Below are 22,251 nucleotides of genomic sequence, written 5' to 3'. Positions count from 1 at the left end.
CCTCTGCTCAGCATCGGATCAACCAGCTCCTATCTGCTGAAGAGCTTGGTGATCAGAAGCCTTCTACCCTATTGCGCAGACTGCAACAGCTAGCTGGTGATACTCCAGTGGATAGCCAATTCCTCAAGGAGTTATTTATGAAGCGTCTGCCTGATCAGTGTAGAGTAGTACTTGCAGCCAGTCGTGAGTCTGATATACAGCAGTTATCTCTGCTGGCTGACCGTGTCATGGAAGTCATGCCAGCCCATGTCCGTGCTGTTACGGTGCCAGAACCCGTTGCTGAACCTCTGGCGGAGTTGCGTGCCGAGGTCGCAGCCCTCCGCAGAGAGATGCAAGATTTGAGTACTCGTGGGCGTTCAGCATCTCGATCGCCCACACGAAACTACGGTCGTTCGCGCAGTTCGTCGCAGTCCCGTAAGTCCTCAGGATTGTGCTGGTATCACGACAAGTTTGGCGACAACGCTCGCCGCTGCGTCCCACCCTGTGCCAGAGCAGCTACCTTTGTGCAGCCGTCAAACTCCCAGGCCGGTCGGTGAAGGCGACCACTGCCCCCGGCCCTGCACCGTCTCGTCGCCGATTATTCATCCACGATCGCTTCACCAAGCACGATTTCCTCGTGGACACCGGCGCCGAGGTCAGCGTTATACCACCATCTGCCACTGATTCTCGCCATGCAGTTGATTATGCGTTACAAGCAGCGAATGGTTCTCGCATACCGACGTATGGTACACGCTCAGTAACGGTGGATTTCGGCCTGCGTCGTAAGTTTCAATGGGTGTTCATTATTGCTGATGTGACATCACCTATTATCGGTGCAGATTTCCTGGCACACTTTCGGTTAAGTGTAGATCTACACGGTCGTAAACTGTTAGATGGCATCACCAGTTTGAGCGTGTGCGGTCTAGTCTCGTCCTCCGCTGAGCCGACGTGTTGTTTGCCAGTCTCTGGTGATAGTTCGTTCAACGCTCTTATTAATGAGTTTCCATCTGTCACCCGCCCCTGCAACTACGACACACCTGTGAAACACAACGTCGAGCACCATGTGGTCACCACGGGCCCACCGGTATTTGCCAAGCCTCGCCGTCTCCCTCCTGATCGTTTAGCTGTAGCTCGTCGGGAATTTGACCACATGCTCGCTGCGGGCATCATACGACCATCGTCCTCCCCATGGGCCAGTCCATTGCACATGGTTCCCAAACCAAATGGTGACTGGCGCCCATGTGGTGATTACCGTGGCCTGAATCGTGCAACTGTGGCTGACCGGTATCCGATACCGCACATCCATGATTTCTCTGCCAATCTTCATGGCGCCTCAGTCTTCAGCAAGATAGACTTAGTTCGGGCGTACCATCAGATACCAGTGGCAGAGGATGATATCCCGAAGACGGCCGTTACGACCCCATTTGGTTTATTCGAATTTGTTCGTATGCCCTTCGGACTCCGGAACGCAGCCCAATCATTTCAGCGTTTCGTTGATCAAGTGTTGCATGGCCTGGATTTCTGCTTTGTGTATATTGACGACATCCTAATTGCCAGTTCGGATCCTGAGACGCACCGCAAGCACGTCCGCTTGGTCTTACAGCGTCTGCAAGAGCACGGCCTCGTCATTAATCCTTCAAAGTGCGTATTCTCTGTTTCTACCATCGAGTTCCTCAGCCACAACGTCAGTCGTCATGGTATTGAGCCGACCTCCCAACGTGTTCAGGTTATTCAGCAGTTCAAACCACCAACTTCTCTCCGTCAGCTTCGTGAGTTCCTAGGTATGGTGAATTTCTACCGTCGTTTCCTACCTAACTGTGCTGCTGCCGTCAAGCCTCTCACGGATCTGCTCATCGGCAAACGTAAGCATGACTCCTCGTTCTGTTGGACTGAAGCTGCTGAATCTGCATTTGGTCAGGTGAAATGCCTTCTAGCTGCCACTACATTATTATCGCACCCTAACCCTGTGGCACCCATCAATGTCATGTGCGATGCATCTGACTATTGTGTCGGAGCTGTGCTTCAGCAGTTTGTCGATGGTGCATGGCAGCCGCTAGCTTTCTTTAGCAAGAAGCTTTCCCCTACTGAATGCCGCTATCCTACTTTTGGTCGCGAGTTACTGGCTATGTATCTAGCTGTCAAGCACTTTCGCCACTATGTTGAGGGCCGGTCATTTCATATCATGACCGATCATAAGCCGCTGACCCATGCCATTCACTTGCCGTCAACTCGCCATTCTCCCCGTGAGGCACGACACTTGTCCTTCATAGCCGAATTCACCACTGATATCCGCTTTGTCAAGGGCACTCGGAACGTCGTTGCCGACACGTTGTCACGACCACTGGATGCTATTGTCCAGCCATCCTCAGTCGATTTTGCTGCTCTCGCTACCGCTCAGAGTAACTGTCCTGAATTCATCGCTCTCCGAAATAATGATTCATCCAGTTTAGTGTGGCAAGAAGTTGCTTCGCCTGTCTCTTCTCAGTTACTATGGTGCGACACCTCCACTGGTTCACCTCGTCCGTACGTACCTCCCGCCTTCCGCCAACCCGTATTCGACATGCTGCATAATTTGTCTCACCCTGGTATTCGTGCTACACAACGTCTCGTTACCGCTCGATACGTCTGGCCTTCCATGAACCGTGATGTGCGCAACTGGTCTCGTTCCTGCCTGTCATGCCAACGATCGAAAGTGCATCGTCATACTAAGACCCCTCTTAGTCGCTTCATGCCACCATCTGCTCGTTTCGACCATATTCATATTGACCTGGTCGGACCACTCCCATCTTCACAAGGTTTCACGTACCTACTCACCTGTGTTGATCGCTTCACTAGATGGCCGGAAGCCATTCCTCTCCATGATTGCACCGCGGAAACCGTCGCATTCAATCTGGTCTCTGGTTGGATTGCCCGATTTGGTACGCCGTCAACTATCACGACAGATCGTGGTCGACAGTTTGAATCTGTTCTCTTCCAGTCAATATGCAGTCTTCTTGGCTCTAATCGCATTCGTACGACAGCATATCATCCACAGAGCAATGGCACTGTGGAACGTTTCCACCGCCAGCTTAAATCTGCTCTGACCGCTACCCAATCAGCCAACTGGTTTCACCGTTTGCCGCTCGTTCTCCTCGGTATTCGCTCCGCTTTACGCACCGATCTAGATTGCAGTGTTGCCGAGCTGGTTTATGGTACAACCCTCCGTTTGCCTGGTGAATTCTTCACATCCTCGTCTGAGTCTCTTCCGTCAGCTGCTCCGTATGCCATTGCCCTACGGACCATGATGCGTGACATCCGCCCTGTCGAGCCGCGAGATGCTCCTGCTACTCGAGCTACTCACGTTGCCCCTGCTCTTCAGTCCGCCACCCATGTCTTCATTCGTACAGATGCTGTGAAGAAACCACTGCAACCCCCATATACTGGCCCACACCCAGTCATCAGTCGTGCTGAAAAGTACTTTGTGGTCAATGTCAATGGTCGACGGGACACCATCTCGCTTGATCGGCTGAAGCCAGCTCATATGCCTTCGCCATCAACTGTGCCCACTCCAGCTGTTCCTGTTCAGTCGCTTCATGCCCAGCGACCTCCTCAGCCTATCCGGTACGTACACTTTGAAGCTCATTGAGTGACTGTTGATTCTGTGGCTATGCTATTTGTACATGACTTGTAAATATTCACCATGAACATTCTTGTATATAACAGTTATCACTATTCTTACATTTCACCATTGTCGTTTCTCTCTCCTCTCAGTCTTTTCGTGGACTTTCTTTGCATTTCCGTCCACTGGTGGGGGAGTATTGTAGTGATTTGCGATAAGCCTCCGGTTTTAACGATTTGTTTTACGGAGATTTTCCATGTGTTTTGAAATTAAATTATTTGCATTCTTTTATGATAATATGTTATTTGATATTTCTTTGCCTAAATATGTAGCGTACGGTACTCGATTAGTACCACGTGGATCTACGTTAGGTTTGTCCACTTTTGCTAGGGTACTCATGCATGCACGTGTCTTTCTTTACCGTACACCATTCGTGTCCTTTGCCGGATATTTGTACTCCTTTTATTGCGCGTTGTAATTATTACATGTTTGTACATACGCTAACTTTGGCGCACTACACATTCTGTATTTTCTCTTTGTTATGGCACAAGGATTCAGAGAATCCTTCAGTAGTCTAGACATTAGTCTTCACCATGCGGTTTGGCCTTTCGGTGTTCTTTTGCAATGGATAATAACAGTGTAGTCGAAGTAGTTTTCCTGTGGATTCCTGGTGGATCAAAGTTTAGAATTGAGATGTGCTAGACGCATCACACCGTACGACATTATTGTGAGAAAAACCCGCAGTCAATACTTGGCAAGTATGAACTTTCCCGAAAGTTCATATTTTTTTCTTTCTCTCTCTCTCTACTCTGATTCCAGCTTGATTTGTCGCTGCTCCTTCATTGAACCCTACAAGGCAGCATGTGGCCACATTTTTTGGTAAGTGCTTGTGCGTGCAAGAGCACACCATCCAGAGTGTGAAATTCTGACCCATGCTCTCGTTGAAATGCAGCGGTCATGGTTGCTGGATACTTGTGTCACCCGTGCACGTAGCTTCACTTGTGTTCAGTGTCCAGTCAGAGTTCGATGTGTGCACCAAGACCCTCACACTTCGTAGTTAGTTAATGTAGTGTTAAAAAGGCATGGCGATAGCAGATTTTTCGTTACATAGACCAGTCAGACAGGCTCAGCCCGAAGACGTAGTAAGCCTCTGGTTTACCTGCTCACAACTTTGGGAAATCTTCACCCCGGGCCACGGAATTGCACCGCCAATAGGACAAGGTAGATGGCAAATCATGATTTCCTAACTTTTTGGCAAAAATAAAGCATTTCTATGCTCTTGGTGCGAGGTAGTATCAAGAGTACGTGATCCGCAAGAGTGTTCAACTCCACTGTCAGTGTTGTACTAACAGAATTTAAGTTGACGCCATTCTTTTTATGATGCAATGCGCGGTGTACACGTGCTACCAAACGTATTCTGGACCCGTGGTGGACAAATCTTCATTCGATCCTGTACAAACTGAAGCAAGCAACCTCATGTGATGTGTTCACAGCCCATACAAACGTTGTGAGTCACTTGTTCGAGGAGCGCATCGGGTCAGCACTGCATTGGGGGTTGCACACTCTGGGGGGGGGGGGGGGGGGGGGAGATACATATTCTTGCCAGTATGGTCTGGCATTCTTTTTCTGGTTGTTTATGCTTTTTGCGACTGGTAACATGGCTGGATCCAGACATTTATAAAGTTCTGCTTATGCTGGCTGATGAACACCACTACGGTAAAAGCCCGTAGTAAGGCCCTGCGCGGAAGCGTCAGTGAAGGTCCAAAACATGGGCGTCATTTTGGGCCTGGGCGCTAATGTGGGCCCGGGCGTTATTTCGGATGAGTGAGAGCAGACTGATTTTCACATCACCATGCCGTTCTACATACAGCGTTAGCACAGTATGCCGTACACTATACTACCATATCGTACATACAAGTGGAGCTGCGTGTGCACTCCACTGTGTTCTGGGCCCGTGATTTCGCCCCGGGGGCGTTCGCACGGAGGTGGGCTAAAAAGTGGGACAAGAGTGTTGACACCCGACACCTGGACGTGTATACGGGCAGGGGGCGTTATACTGGGTGGGTGTTAGTACGGGATTTTATGGTACGACGTTACAGCAAAACCTGGCAAGGCGGCCACTCGGAAAAGGCGACCACCTGTCCTAGAAGACTGCTGAAACCAGCACGAAGGTATGCTATTTCCAGTCAAATGACCCCGGATAAGGAGACCACCTGGTAGCAGAGAACAGGTTTGAAGGTCCCTTGAGCGGTTGTCTTCGACAGGTTTCATTGTAGGCTGCAGGGGCGTAGCACCCGCTACGACTGGTACGACCATGGCCGTACCAGTTTTTCGAAAAGTGTGGTCCGTCTGGAACGTGCAAAACCGTAATAAAAAATCAGGATCCATCGATATGCATACATATGTATGCCCATCAGACTTTGACCATCATTTTCTAGACTCGTAGATCTACTCGTAGTCGTACTCGTAGATCTGTTATGCATCTGCAATCGTACTGAGTACTGTACTCGACTCGACTGCACACTGCGCCTTAAGTGTGCCAGAAGTTCCCAGAACGCAGGATTTTGTTCTTTTTTACAAAATTTTCCCGGGGGACGGCCCCCGGACCCCCCTCCAACACGGCCTTCGCCCACACCGACCTTCGGTCGTACCGCTTCCAATACCCCTCCTACGCCCCTGGGCTGGATAGCCCTGTAGTAGAATTATTCTTCACGTGCACAGGCTCCACACAACATCAGGCCACAGCAACTACAGGAAATAAAATAATCTACTATCACGGTATTAAGAATGTATAAAGGTACTAGGTTGAGACAAGGAAATAATCAGAACTGTCGGAAGACTCAAGATTCAAGAACAACAACAAGCCAGACCAAGACCTCGCTGACTTCACTGCTGTCGATGCGCGCGTTCGTGCATCAGAAGAACAAAAAAACTGAACTGTGATTGTCACCGACGTCATAGATTACGTAGTGACAGAAATAATTAATCTGACATAAAAATATCAAGAGTATGAAAAAATACATTATCAAGACTGGAGAGACAAAGTCACAGTCATAGAGTAGGAAGACATGAATGACAGAGAGAAGTGAAATGTTATCACAATGCTCAAGATCAGTGACCATTTTATAACACCTGTCCCCCTGATAACATGTTCACTGACAATGGCTAGTCATTGTAGCGAGCAGGGCGTTGCAGGTCAGCTCTGCTTCGGAGGTTGCGAGCGGGCTCATCATCAGTGGCAGTTGGTGGGTCGAAGTCGACGCTCATAGCCATATCAGTCTCAGGATCGTTGTCATGCTGCTCGACATTGGCATCCAAACAAGCACCATCTTCGGAGCCATTGGAATCTCGCTTGAGGAGATCGACGTTCACAGTCTTCTCAGCTCCAGAGGTTTGATGACGAATGACGACAGTGGATGCACTGACGATGTCACGAACACGCCAGCCACGCTCGTATGGTGCAGAACGCTTCTGCCGTCGTTCAGGACGTCGCAACATCACTGCATTGCCAGGACTATACAGGCATAGTACGTTAACATCAGGACTATCGCCGCTCGATAACTCTTCTTCAATCAGATCGCGGATAGCCGCGGATCTCTGTGCAAGCTTGTCTACCCATGCACTTGCAGACATCGTGCCGTTGGCAATGGGTGACTCAACAATGAACCTTGCTGGCTGCCATCCGACCATGGCTTCCATTGGCGATAGATGGGTTGCCGAGTGGGGTCTGTTACGATAGTAGAAGAGCAGGGTACGGAGATCAGACTTCCAGTCGGATGAGTATTCAAGGACCTTCCGGATCAATCCAATCAGGGTGCGGTTTGCCCTCTCCGCTGCGCCTTGGGATTGTGGGTGTCTCACAGCACCTGTGCGTACTCGGACTCCAAGTGACTCGACGACTGCATTCGCGAACTCTGTTCCATTGTCACATCGCACAACATCAGGGGCACCCCACATCTGGCAGACCTGCACAAATGCACTGGCGACTGAAGCAGCATCATGACGACGAAGGGGTACCACTTCAATCCACTTCGTGAATGCATCCACACACATCAGTACACAGTGGTAATCATTCGTGCCATCCGAACCCAACTCCAGGGTATCGATGACAACTTCAGACCATGGGCGGCAAGGAATATCAGGGCGAGTAGCTGCAATAGCGGGTGCTCTGCTTGGGTTAGCTGCTACACACTGCCCGCAATTCGCAACATACGCTTCACAAGCAGCAGCGATCTTCGGGAAATAACATCGACTGCGGATCATCTCATACATAGTCGACCATGACGCATGTCCTGAGTTGGTATGCGTTACATACAACACTTTCCGTACGAGAGCAGCTGGGATAACAGGGACTTGTTTAACGCCGTCTAGTGGCAGCTTGAGGCTGCGATACAGGACGCCATCTTCCACCACCAGCTGAGAGCGAACTCTTGCGTAGGACTCATCGACAGGCAGATCATGCTGTATACCATGTATCACTGCTTGGACTACGTCATCTTTCAGCTGTGATGCCTTGATACTCTCTAGCGTCACGGGACCGATAACACTTGCTCGAGGCGTTGCAGCTGCTGTGACACCATTGCTAGGTGGATTCTTCGATGCTCGGTAAAGCTTGACCCAGGTAGCCGGGACACGTGTTAGTGCGTCGGCAGGATTCTGCTCGGACGGGATCCAGTCTACCTCCACTCTGGTTTCAGTGGTGACCATCAGGTCTGCAATGATCTGCAAACGTCGCTGTACGAGTACATCGTAGAGGCCACTCGTCCTGACTCTGCGTACGTTATTGGCGATGGTGTCGATCCAGGCAGCAACAGTCTTCGAGTCTGTTACGAGACGCACTTGCTTGAACTGCCAATTGATAGCCAGGTTCAAGCCCTTGATCGCTGCGTCTAGTTCGGCGACGTTGATATGGCGTTTATCGTCATGCTGCCGCAGCCACGATCTATCTTCGATCTTCTTGCCATCCACCATTAGCACAGCACCATAGCTCACGTCAGAGGCATCGACATACAGCGTGCACTCGACGGGGTTAGGGACATGCCAGACGCCATGCGCAGGATCACCATTAGCGCTAAGCCTGGAAGCCAGCTCCTTGCAGCACTGAACGAGCGCGTCGGATAGTGGCTGGTCCCACGACGCGTGCGGCTCAACCATCCTCTTCAAATAACTGCAATACGGCCGTAACCACCCGCACAAGGGTACGTGCCCGGTCAGCTTGCCACACCAGCTTGCCAAGGTGCGTCGTGTCAGGTTCTCAGGAAGGGATACGTCCAACCCAGGTCGACGAGACCAGTACGTACTTCCGTCGTCATCTTGGTGCAGTTGCAAGCCCAATACTCTTGTAGCAACCAACGGCTCGGCAGGCTTTGTCGGCAGTCCATACTCCAACAACTTGGCTGCTACGGCATCGGAGCAGGCATTCGGGCTTCGGATATCGTCGATGTAGCTATCGACGGCTGGAAACAATCGGGTCACCCACTGGACAATGGCTGTCATAATCTTAGGGGCGATGTTGAGGCCGAATCCCATTCTCGTCATCGCATAGGCACGGCCCTGCCACACCACGGTCTGGTAGCGCTGTAGCTCGGGAACAACGCGTACTTGTAGGTAGGCTTTCTTGATGTCGAGGAGGCAGAAGTCCTCAGGCTTGCCATCACGCCTCCATTTCCGGAGCGTATCAGCACATACTGGAGCCTCTTGTCCTGGTTGTGACTTGAGTCGATCATTGAGTAGACGATAGTCAAGGCACGGTCGTACGGGGGTGGAGGTCTTGTGCTCTTGGACTTGTGCCAACAGAGGCAGTACTGCAGCTGGTTCACCATGTATCTTCGGATCGTGCGGCACAAGCCAGTCATCATCAATCCATTGCTTGATGGCATCCTGGAACAATTGTTCCTGGTCTGCGGAGAGCTTGTTACGGGAATATTCTCCAATGCCATGACCAACCGGGCCATTTGGAGGTAAGCCGTCCTTCCATGTCCACTTCACTTGCCAGTACTTCTTATCAGCCAGCCATCGCGCCTCGCCATCAGGTAGGGTTAGTATGGTATCTTGGCCATCACGGGATACACTGACATACGGCGACGGATGTGGAAGATCTGCTGCAGCGGTCACGCCACGTGGCGGCTTGCCGGGACCGAACACAATACCGCTCAGCACATTGTCGTCATCATAGCGAAGCTGGAGACCAGACGAGGCGGCGATGACGTCTGCTCCAATCAGGAACTCTGCCTGAATGGCCTCCAAGCTGTCAACCACATGGACTGTGGCCCCAATGGCAGGTAGCATAACAGCATCGTCCAGGCGCTGCAGTTGTAGCGAGGTGCGCCCGTGAATCTTCAAGGGCTGGCCATCCAGTGCCACAAGACTGTCACTCTTGTCGGGTACGATTGGCAGCTGAAGTCGGCGGGCACATGCCAAATCGATTAGTGTATGGGTGGATCCAGTATCGACGACAGATACGATACGTTCCCACGGCGCTGCGTCAGACGGACGAATATCGAGAAACATCCGGACCAGGGACCCGCTGGTGGTTTGGTTCATTGTGCAGAGCACATGGTTCCTCCGCTTTCCACCGTCCTTGACAGCAGCTGCCTTGCCTTTCTTGGAGGCCTCCCACTCCGTTCGATCGCGACAGTCTGCTCTAGTGTGGCCAGGGCGCTCGCAAAACGAGCAAATCACATTGCTCCTTCTGGATCCATCTCTCGTCTGCCGCTTAGGGCAGAATCTACGAATGTGGCCCACTTCCTGACAGTGATGGCACATCACACTGGATTTGGTGGTACTGCTGCCAGGAGCCGCCGCTGCTGCTGCAATGCTTGGAGCTTGGGGCAGATCAGATTGGCGTAGTGCTCGCACCTTGCTCAAAAGTGCGGCCATCTTAATTTCCTCACCGGCAAAAGACAATCGCACTTGTTTTGGAAAGTCACTAGGCAGACCCGCAATGAACTGTTCGACTACCATGGGGTCATCTCTGCCACCACTGTTCCCTGCAATCTTGGCCAGGCGTTGCAAGTCTGCCGCAAATGCGTCTGCAGATTCATCCGTCCGTAACCTACGCTGCACGAACAGTCTGTAGGCTTCTGATTTCGAAACACAGAACGCTTCTTCGAATTTCGCTTTCACGTCAGCTGGCTTCTGTTTACTGGAATCCTCCATCCCATCGTATACTAGGAAGGCATCGCCGGACAAGAACAGCGGAAAATGTTTCATCTTATCCGTGTCCGAGGTCCATCCTTGAACAGTGCATAATACTCTGAACTTTTCCCAAAATTCAGGGAAGCTCTCTCCTGGCGTGCCCTTGAAGGCCCTCAGGAACGAATCTAACTTTATCGACATTCTCCGAATCAAACTCCCGGGTTTCGGCACCAAGTCGCTGTAGTAGAATTATTCTTCACGTGCACAGGCTCCACACAACATCAGGCCACAGCAACTACAGGAAATAAAATAATCTACTATCACGGTATTAAGAATGTATAAAGGTACTAGGTTGAGACAAGGAAATAATCAGAACTGTCGGAAGACTCAAGATTCAAGAACAACAACAAGCCAGACCAAGACCTCGCTGACTTCACTGCTGTCGATGCGCGCGTTCGTGCATCAGAAGAACAAAAAAACTGAACTGTGATTGTCACCGACGTCATAGATTACGTAGTGACAGAAATAATTAATCTGACATAAAAATATCAAGAGTACGAAAAAATACATTATCAAGACTGGAGAGACAAAGTCACAGTCATAGAGTAGGAAGACATGAATGACAGAGAGAAGTGAAATGTTATCACAATGCTCAAGATCAGTGACCATTTTATAACAGCCCCCTGATGGGACATGTTGTTTTTTTCTGTTTTATTCCCCAACGCATGCCACAGCCATTCCTGCATCAAGGCATCATTGGAGTGCTCGCCATCGTGTCCGACCTGCCACAGCTTCATCGGCGACATTGCCAGCCTGGAGTGCGGCCACACCGCCACCAGCATGACCGGTAATTAGTGGTGAAACGAATGTCAAAACCTAGTAGTCGAAAATTCTTTGGCTTAACGAACGAACGAACGAATATTCTTGTGGTAACACAGATGACATCACATGCCCTCCTCTCAGTCATTTGATGGATACTGTCATTACAGGTGGAATCCTGATAATTCGAATATGGCTTAATTCGAACATACCGCTTAAAGGGGAAGTTAAGGCAAAAATCAAAATTTCACCAGTTGTAGTCTTCGGGGTGCTGAGTCGAATGGTCTTGGTCCGAGAAAGCTGGGACGCTCCGTTCCTACTTGAATCCCAATCGAACTCGCGCACTTCCACCGAAACTGGGTGACTGTGCCCTACTAGATGGGGATTTGTATGCAAAATGTCACTAAAAGCGCCATTTCGTTCTTATAAAAGCACGGATGACCGCGATTGGCCCATATGTTGTAGTCTTTTGGACGCTGAGTCGACTGGTTTTGGTCCGAAAAGGCTGCGATGCAGCGTTCCTCCTTTATTCCCAATCGAACATGGTTGAACAAGCGGTCACGTGCTCCTGGGTGCCCAAATCACCTGGTCACCACGCCAGCAGGCGACAACTTTCACACAAAGGTTCAACTCGAGTGACAGGACTGCACCCAAAAAAGGTCAAACAGGCTAGTAAGTTGTACCCTGCACGGGCCTGCAGGCACGGTGACCAGGTGACTGGCGTACGCAGGAGCACGTGACCGCTTCTTCAACCATGTTCGATTGGGAATAAAGGAGGAACGCTGCATCGCAGCCTTTTCGGACCAAAACCAGTCGACTCAGCGTCCAAAAGACTAAAACATATGGGCCAATCGCGGTCATCCGTGCTTTTATAAGAACGAAATGACGCTTTTAGTGACATTTTGCATACAAATCCCCATCTAGTAGGGTGCAGTCACCCAGTTTCGGTGGAAGTCCGCGAGTTTGATTGGGATTCAAGTAGGAAGGGAGCGTCTCAGCTTCCTCGGACCACGACCATTCGACTCAGCACCCCGAAGACTACAACTGGTGAAATTTTAATTTTTGCCTTAACTTCCCCTTTAATTAGAAGTTTTTCCAGGACCGATTTCTATCAATACGATTCCCACATAAAAAATTCTGATAATTCGAACCTCGAACTGGACATATCTGGTTAATTAGAAATCCCACAGATTCCACTTACATAGAACATGTGTGGGATTTGTGCTGATAATTCGAAGTTAGCAAAGTGTAATTCGAAGTTCACTGTACACTGTACTGGTCAGTTCAGTTTGCACGAGCAGGCTGTGCCGGTCAGTTCAGTGTCCGTAAAATTTGTGTCTGAGGTCCATAGCGCAACTCTGCGTGACCATGAGAGCATTTTGACATACATATTGTGTTGTGGGTTCATGTTTGGATAATTAGAATGTCCGGATAATTAGAAGTTTTTTCCTGGCATTTCGAGGTTCGAATTATCAGGATTTCACCTGTATTATTAGGTATGACAAACGGTAGCGCCACATAAAATGCACTGCCACATAATTAAAGGCTACTTCAAAGTTCATACGTGTTACCGGTATGTCACTTATGTGCAACATTGGCTGTCCAGTATGCGCATGCATGTGCAAACATGCAGTACAAAGTCACAGGCAGGCTGTACGCACTGCACTGTACTGTGCTGTGTTCGGCGTGCATGTATTGGAAAGGCTTCCTGTCTGAAGCCTTTCCATACTGGTACTCGATGTTCCAGTTTTGTGACACGAGAATGGCACGAGAATTAGTGTACCGCTGAGTGTACCGCTATACACGTGGTCGACACGTAGTCGACACTTTGTTGATACTATTTTGACACGTGACCCCGTCAACGGTCTGCTTTGTGCCAATGCCACTCGGTAAACGCCGATGTCGCGTACGACAAAGACGACTATCCCGTACGCGAAATAGTTGAGAATTGCATGACGTGGACCTGACGGCAAGGACAACTGCGAGGAGGCCCCTTTCGGTACCCCTGACGGGAAGGAGAACTGCTAGAAGTCGACGAAGTCGAACGAGGAGGTCCCTTTTCCGTACCCCATACTGCAAAGTGCCATTGATGGATACCTTTTGCACCTGGAACGACCCCTTAAACGCTGTCGCGGCGACTATCCCGTACGCGAAATAGTTGAGAACTGCTGACGTGGACCTTTTGCACCTGGAACGGCCCCATAAACGCTGTCGTGTCGGCGGAGTGAATGTGCAGGGTACTAGGGTGAAAAGAATTGCTGCAAAGACGTCCCCTCTACTAGGCTCTAGGCCTTTGCCTTTGGAGACATCGTCGGCGAACTGAATGCGCAGGGCGAAAAGAACTGCTGCAAAGACGTCCGCTCTAGGCCTTTGGAGACATCGTGGGAACTCCTTCCGGTACTATACAAACTGCTGACGTGGCCGTGGACATGTACATGGAGAGTCATGGTGGGACTTCATGTACATGGATACATGGTGGGAATTCCTTCCGGCACCCCCGTACCGCAAAGCCAACGGTGGGGAAGGAGAAGTGCAGACGTGCAGGAAGACGAACGAGGAGGAACCAGGACGAGCGAGCAATGGCAGGACTAGCTGGACCGTAAGTAATAGCTGAATTGTGCATGACAACTTGACATCCATGCGGCACTCGCCACTTGCCACTGCATATTTCTTGTCCACTAACAATGTCTCTCTTCTGCCCCCTGTGTGTCCACGGCCCTGTTGCTGAATTGGCCCGATGAATCGAATGTCTTCCGCAGCTGGAACGGCCCCGTGAACGCTGTCGCGTCGGCGACTGAATGCGCAGGAGGGAAAATATTGCTGCGAAGACGTCTCCTCTAGACGACGGTAAGGCACCCCATTGATATGTTGCCAGTGTGTGCCAGGGTATCGCGCGATGGTGAATGAGGAATGATGAAGGGTACGGTGGGACTGTAGACCTGTTACCTTCTACTAACACGTTATCAGGTGGAGAGTGTCTTGTACTCACGTTATCAGGTCGAGAGCGTATTGTAGTCACTCTCTCTATTCCTGTACTTCATTACGTTTAAGGTGTACGTATAACTTCTCAAAAAAATGTAATGGTCTACAGTCGTGTCGGAAGGGTACGGTGGGACTGTAGACATGTTACCTTCTAACACGTTATCAGGTGGAGAGTGTCTTGTACTCACGTTATCACTATATCAGGTCGAGAGCGTATTGTAGTCACTCTCTCTATTCCTGTACTTCATTACGTTTCAGGTGTACGTATAACTTTCCCAAAAAATGTAATGGTTCACGTCTTCAGATAGAGAGCGTATTGCACCCACTGTCTAGTCTCCGTAGTGCATTGAGATTTTGTTGATCGAACATGAAATGGATACACAGACAAAGCCAGGCCAAGTACATGGCGAGATGTCGCCAGAAGAACGTCTTCAGGTAGAGAGCGTATTGCACCCACTGTCTAGTCGATTTTGTGGATCGCACATGAAATGGATACACAGACAAAGCAGGCCAAGTACATGAGAGAGTGGACAATGTGCAGATCGACACGGCCTGCGGGTACTTCATTAAAGTTACCCGTGACATATAACTAGGATAAAAGTTAATCACTGCAAAAACATTGCCAAGTATGTGAGCACTTTGGACTTGACAGAAGAGTGCACGGGCGACGTTGACAAAACATAAGGCGGTGACTGTCACTACCATGACAGCAGGGCACATCGCACGCAGCATCGCAGATCGTGTCGAATTGCGTATCATAATATTGCAAAATTGTATTGCAAAATTGCTCCTGTGCATGCAAGTGGATTTCATTGCACTTCTCAGTTTGGGAAATGCTCGATTATGACAATTCTGCGTGTGAGTGCACTAGCCCTGAACAGACATGTAGGTGAACCGTTTGTGGTGTCTCATAGCCTACCTCACGACCTTCTGCTTTCTTTCTTCATCACTTGTATCTTGCAGGTATATCATCCCGTGACGACCACATTGAAGTCTGAATTTGAAGTGTGAAGATGCTTCAGCAACCACATCGTACTTTTCCATTGCTTTCATTGTACTTCTACTGTGCATGTGTGTAACTTGTGGGGTAAACATGTGATGACATTGTATGCTGGCGACACAGTCAGATGTCCATGCGTCTAACGTACACCTGCATGTTATGCATTGAAAAGGGTTTACCACTTGCGATCCTGGGACGAGTATCAGGTCCGCTTTGTCCTGTGTGGGCTGTATCAGATTGCTGTTCACTTCTCTATCTGTTGGATATGTGACTTTCTGCAAGTTTCTGGTGTATGATGGCCACGTCCTTGCTTGTCACTTTGTATGATATTACATTCTGTATTCGCTGCTTCCATGGCATGGTCTGCAAACTACAATCCTTGGGCAAATGTCATGTTTGCTATGTTGTGCTTTGGCCGTCATCTTGTCTACACGCTGTAGTTGAATTCTTTTTGTTTCACAACTCACTTCCTCAAGTACGGTGGCCACTGCTTTGCATGGCATTATACATGTTGAATTTCCTGTTTGTGTCGTGTGCATGTGCGTATGTGTGCGTGGCCACGTGTGTGTGCCGCGTGCATACACATGTTTGTGTAGTTGGGGTGGGGAGGGAACGGAAAAAGAGCTGAAATTATCCATATAAAAATCGCTCTGTGAGCGGTTCTGAAAAACCTTTACTGGTACTGCCCCGTCGTAAAAGTAAGAAATTAGAACTGGCCCATTGTCCCCCAAATGCGAACTGATCCACCTAAATCGCGAATGACGGGACCCGAACGCACCAGTAGCACGAGGTTCCTACCTGTGGATGCAGATGGGGACGTTGGTCCGGACCATAGGCCATGTACTGTACTAGCGGTAGGCTTCCCTATCAAAATAATAAATTCTACTGCTACTACTGGTGTTACCCTATGATAATTGCCGTGATCCTGTGCCCTCCCGACCTCGTGCTACTGGTGCGTTCGGGTCCCGTCATTCGCGATTTAGGTGGATCAGTTCGCATTTGGGGGACAATGGGCCAGTTCTAATTTCTTACTTTTACGACGGGGCAGTACCAGTAAAGGTTTTTCAGAACCGCTCACAGAGCGATTTTTATATGGATAATGTACATACACTGCATTCGAAGTGACGTCGTGAATACTCGAATGTGACTTAAAGAATATTCGAATGTGACAAACCGAACGAATATTCGAATATTCGTTTCACCAGTACCGTAAAGTACCGCCAGAGCGCCCCGTCTCGCGAGAGCGCCTCACCTTGATTTTACAGCCAGAGGAAGGGAAATCGTATGGCAGAGTGCAACGAAGTTTGTACGATGTAAGAATCTTAGTGTACTAAGGTCACACTTGGCAGGTTTTTGTGTGGAGCTTGTGTTCGCTCGAAGGTACGGATTGACTGCAAAACGTGCAATATGTGTACAAGGTTCATGTCGTATGACCTATAGACAGCAGATCACCTCCACATTACGACCACGAAAGGATGAGATGGTGGGGCGCTCTGGCGGTACTTTACGGTACCGGTAATTCAGAAAAACACACCACGTTCGGGCTTACCACATCCGGGGAGGGGCACGGGCTGAAACGCTCCCGGAAATCAGGCCGTCCGGGTCCCATGGTCCGGTTGCCCTATCCCGGGGTACAACCTCCCGGCTGACCAGCTAGCCGACCGTGCACCCAGAGAAAGGGATGGGGCTATCCACGGGCTGCAAGGATGTACAGTTGTTGGGATGTTAGGATGTAAAATAGAAGAAGAAAACACATGTTAGTTAGTTGCTTCTAGGGCTGAAACAATTATACCGATAACTCGCATATCGATCGTTAAGAGTGCAATCGATAATCGTTAGTGTTCAAAACGAGTGCTAACAATTTTTTATGCATGTATATGAGTGACAGTATTCCAGCCCTTGCACTCCATCCGATAGTGAATACGAGTACAATCATGTACTTTCAAGCGCAGTAAAATTGATTTGTGGCTTTGAAAGAGATCGGAAGAGAGCACTCTTTGTCTTTTCAGTTCATTTGCGGGAAAGGTCAGAGATAAGAGCAGTTGCTGGAGGGTAATGACAAGATTCTTCCCTCTAGAAACAACATGAAATTCTCTAGGTCATGTTCATAAACCAGTCAGATGTCTACAGATGTCAACAGCGCGGTGCCACAAATTTCTAACGTAGCAAAAGTATCGTGGAATTTTTTCATAAACTGGTGTTCGAGGTACACGGGTAGAGCCGACAAGAATCGATAAAACCAATATATCGATCGTTAACCCTTTCCGGACTGATGCCGCACATGTGCGTCAAAACGTCATACCCTGATTTCCTGATGCCGCATATGTGCGTCAAGTAAAAGCGCATACTTGTACAGTGCATATACATCACTGTTCAAATTGTCGTAACTCCATTGTCCTTTATCCGATTGTCGCGAATGATGGCTCATTGGAAAGGTGAGAGAATAAGCTTTCCAGTGGTATGTCGTTTGATATAGCGCGGTGCGGAATCACTGAGTATCGAAGAATGAAACACGGATACGCTTGAAATTGTTTCGAAAATTTGTACGCAGAGCGCTTCAAGTGCGTCGGCGTGCCTCAAACGGGGGACTTTCCCATTGACTCATCGCTGCACAGCGCATGCGAAGTAGAGATCAAATGAATCGCTTGAGCTTCATGAATCTGCAGGACTTTGAATCATCGTTCTACGTTGAGTAAAAATTGAGAAACGATAAAATTTGTGGAGGTGGGTACAGAATCTCGCTCAGGCGCAATAGGGCAGCTCTCAACAGGCTTGAAGGCGATTCTGTTGCTCCTGCCGGGTGTCTAGTGGCGATATTCAGAGAGAGAACATCTGTAGCTTTCCAATGCGACCAAAAAGAAATAATTACGAAACTGGTGAGTGAAATTATATAATTTTCAAATGCATACTGGGACTACTGCGTATGGCAGGACGGCCGGTGGCAGGAATCAGGGGATTTAGCACCAGGGCGCAAAAGGTTAATGATATTGGTTGATCGTTAAGAGTTATTGAATGATCGTTTCAGCCCTAGTTGCTTCATAACTTGTTTCCATGTGTTTTCTTCTTTTACATTTATTACTGGCTCATTATCCGAGTTCAATGTTAGGATGTGGTATTTATTATGCAGCTGTGTTATCTGCCGGCTAGCTCAAGGTGTGTCTGTGTTGTAACGGAATCACAGCCATTCCGTTCCCCGGGACGCAGGACACAAAGGACAAGACTGGTTTGTATTACATTATTTATATTGACATTACGGAAATGGAGACAACACTCAAAGGGACGAACAAGAAGACTGACAAAAGGACTCTCGACTACAAAATCGCGCATGCTCATATCACACATGCACGCGACTAGACGAGACAGTTTGGGGAATGCCATCACACAGGAAAACAACACATCATTTTACAACAGTGTGATGATGATGATGATGTGTGTTATCTCTATGTCACTGCTCTCTAAGCATTGGCTGACAGCATGGAGGCGGTGGCGACTAGCAGTACATCTGGCCCTGCAAGCGCCAGCACTCCGCAGGCAGCATTCACCACTGCAGCTGTCACGGCATCAAACAGCCTGCTGGACCTGGTGCTCAACACGCCACACCTGAAGACTGATGGTAAGCTGGTGTTGCGGTCAATGTGGTCCCGTGACCAACTATGGTACTGTGTGTTGCGAAAGAAGAATCCACGAGCGGGATTCGAACCCAGCACCCCTGTCTTTCCGGGACAGTGCCCTACCGATTAGGCTACCGCAGATCACACACGCACGCACGCACTCCTTCCTTTTTTCTTGCTACACTGCCCCCCCCCCCCCCCTCCCCCGCCCCAACAGGCGCGATGTGTAAAGAAGAAATGTACCTGTTGTGAAGTTATTGCCGTGCCGATGTGGTGGCCAATGACCTTACAGAGCTTTGCAGTTCAGTAGCTTGCCCATGGTTCGAAATCGAACCATGGACGCCAAAGGGTTAATTGTCGTTGTATTCAATCCTGCGGGCATTGCTTGGTGTTGAATCTCCTGCACTGGGTATAGGATACCACCAAGCGGCCAACAGAAGAGCGGGTACTGCTGTAGCATTAGTTGGGCACTCCTAGTAATACCAAGAGTAATTTAAAACCGGAAAGTCTAACGAGTCACAAAGTATAACGTTTTAACGACCAATTATTTTTCGTTATTTGGGAAAAAACGCTACTGCTAGATGTCTGTGTAAAGATGCGCCTACAGATGGGTGGCCAGGTAGCCATCGTTAAACTTTCTGCACGTTATCATTCCAAAATTACAAAAACGTTAAACTTTTTGGTCGTTAAACTTTTTGGTCATTAAACTTTCTGGTTTTACAGTACATGAACCCCAGAGTGTGCAGCTCTGACGGGTTGCTGTCGTGGCGAAATTCCGGGATTGTTACATCATTTTAGTGATGTAGTGCGTACAAGCAGGATGCAAACCGGTCTCTTTCTGCACAGCTGCAGCTCAGTTGTACGCACCACGCCACGTCCCACCGGCCTCAGATCTGCACCAATTACGACGCAGTCCCAGAATTTCACCGTGACAGACAGCCATGCAGAAAACGTCAGAAGCTGCACACTCTGGGTTTCATGTACTCTTGGAAATACTCACAAATGTGTTCATGCTGCGTCAGAACGTAGTTCTTCATCTCCCAGGTGTGCGCACTGCTGTCAACTCTCTTGTTGTGCTTCTCTCGTGACCAGTCTCTGTCTGCGTGGTTATCGCTGTCGCTTGCACTGCCGCTTTTGACTTTGTCCCCCGCTTGTGCGCAGAACTTACCACCTCACCCTCGCTGCTAGGCGCTGCATCTGCCACCTTGGTATACCAGGCATGGTGGTGACCTGGCACAAGTGAAACTTCCTAAACTGGTTGTATTCTTCAACACAATTGTATAGCCGGTGGTAACGTGAACGTGTGAGCTTTGCTTTCTTTCTTTTTTGTGCGCAGAAATCCGGGAGCTTATCAAGTATCTCCAGGCCGAGCTGAATGCGCGAGACACAAAGGTGACTATCTATTCACTCGCTGTGATGTCTGAATGGTTGCTGTGATGTGCCGCAATGATGATATGAATGCCGGTCCATCACGCTACCCTCGGCAACCCTTTGAGAGCCGTCCCGCACTTGAATGCATTGTAAACGACGCATTCAATCGTGAAGCTTCAACAGATTGTATTTTAACTCGCTGGAATCAAGCTCGAATTCAAGGATCTAAATATCCAGATCAATTCTAAAACTCTCAGCCGTCCGTGGAAACAATCGTAAACGACGCATTCAATCGTGAAACCACAACAGATTGTATTTGAACTCGCTGGAATCAAGCTCGAATTCAAGGATCTAAATATCGAGATCGATGCTAAAACTCTCAACCGTCCGTGGAAACAATCTGCGAAGATCTTGAGATCAATGGTTCCCGATATAAATTGTTCGTAAGTTGAGATGCAATCGCGGCAGCTCCGTAAGCGTGCAGCACGAATCAAGTGATAAGGAGTTCAAGACTTTTTGTCGTGCCAAATTCCTCGAACTTGCACTTGTTTCAGGTGTGAGATTCTCGAGAGAGCATCCAGCGAATCTGTGGGCTCGACTACCACCATAATCGACTATGACATGTCTCCACGTGCCAACAAGTGGTCTTCCACGGGACTCTGGATTCCTACTCAGTTTGAGCCAAAGAATGGAATTTAAAAAAAGTTGCTAGATCAGCTTGAAAATGCATTGAGATGATCTTCATGTCACAATAACGCGAGAAACCAATTCCGGGTGATATATACGTGTCAAGGGAAGAAATGGCTATTCGAAATATGTACAATTTTGCTATTTTCCACAATTTTATTTGCTAATTCCATCATGTACAGTGCTGGTTCAAGTATCAGGCTTCAGCTGCATTCAACACTTGGCTTGTGTGTGGTACTGGCCCCAGCAGGGGACCATTCAGAGGGTAGGACGCCCGGTGCAAGTGCCGCAAACGTAGCGGGCATCGCGCCGATGCCCGTTTACATTGCATACAACGCAAGAGTGTGTTGGCAACACTGTCAAAGTTTCTTTGCCGTGAGTGGAATCTTCTCTGGTACGTGCTGGCCAATGAGCCTCTCCTGCACTCCTGGGCACGCTACACCAGTCGCGACCACTTCTTTGTCTGCAGCAACCGAAAGTGCTCGCACAAATTCCTTGACAAAGGCGTAGTGGTTCGGTTTACCATCCGTTGATTTTTGAATATGCGACGTAGGCATTTTGCAGTACTTCTTAAGTGAGGTGGAGCACCAGCTTCTTATACCAGTTCACGGTCTTGCGGACGGTAGAATGCGTTGCGACCATGGCGTCGTTCTTATCAACACCAGCCATGTGAATGTTGTACTCCTGGTTGATGCAAAACCGGCTGAGGTGTTGGCCTTGGTGACTCTGTTTCCGCGTCCGCATGGCGCATGCATTGTGCATTGTGGGCAGCAGGTAAACCACTTTGCGGCCGTGAAGTTTCACGATCCCCACTTATTTTTTCGATTCTTGATTTAACAAAATGTGATTAAGGAAAGTGTATGCTCCCACCGTGGAGCTGGCGCCAGCTCCACGGTGGGAGCATACACTTTCCTTAATCTTATTCACATTTGTTAAATCAAGAATTGAAAAAATTTCTCTTCGGGGCACGGCGTGGCCCTCCAGAACCTGACAAACACAAGCTGTAACCCACACATGCATGCAAACTGCGCGTGCTCATAACAACGCAAGAGAAAAGTTGGTGTTTT

At 49.1% G+C, this 22,251-nt stretch overlaps 1 protein-coding gene across 1 annotated transcript in view; it reads left to right on the top strand.

Moving 5' to 3' along the window:
• LOC135816914 (uncharacterized) overlaps positions 1-22,251 on the top strand; it is an 86,755-nt gene that overhangs the window by 5,280 nt on the left and 59,224 nt on the right. Inside the window, exons 2-5 of the mRNA XM_065330017.1 lie at positions 4,397-4,456; positions 11,449-11,561; positions 18,976-19,128; positions 20,463-20,518. Coding sequence (XP_065186089.1) covers positions 4,397-4,456; positions 11,449-11,561; positions 18,976-19,128; positions 20,463-20,518 — 382 coding nt within the window. The remainder of the gene's footprint in view (positions 1-4,396; positions 4,457-11,448; positions 11,562-18,975; positions 19,129-20,462; positions 20,519-22,251) is intronic.

Source organism: Sycon ciliatum, chromosome 5 (assembly GCF_964019385.1).
Source record: "Sycon ciliatum chromosome 5, ocSycCili1.1, whole genome shotgun sequence".
Classification (NCBI taxonomy): domain Eukaryota; kingdom Metazoa; phylum Porifera; class Calcarea; order Leucosolenida; family Sycettidae; genus Sycon; species Sycon ciliatum.
Note: the sequence above shows the minus strand (reverse complement) of the source record. Positions and strands in the feature narration are given on the sequence as shown.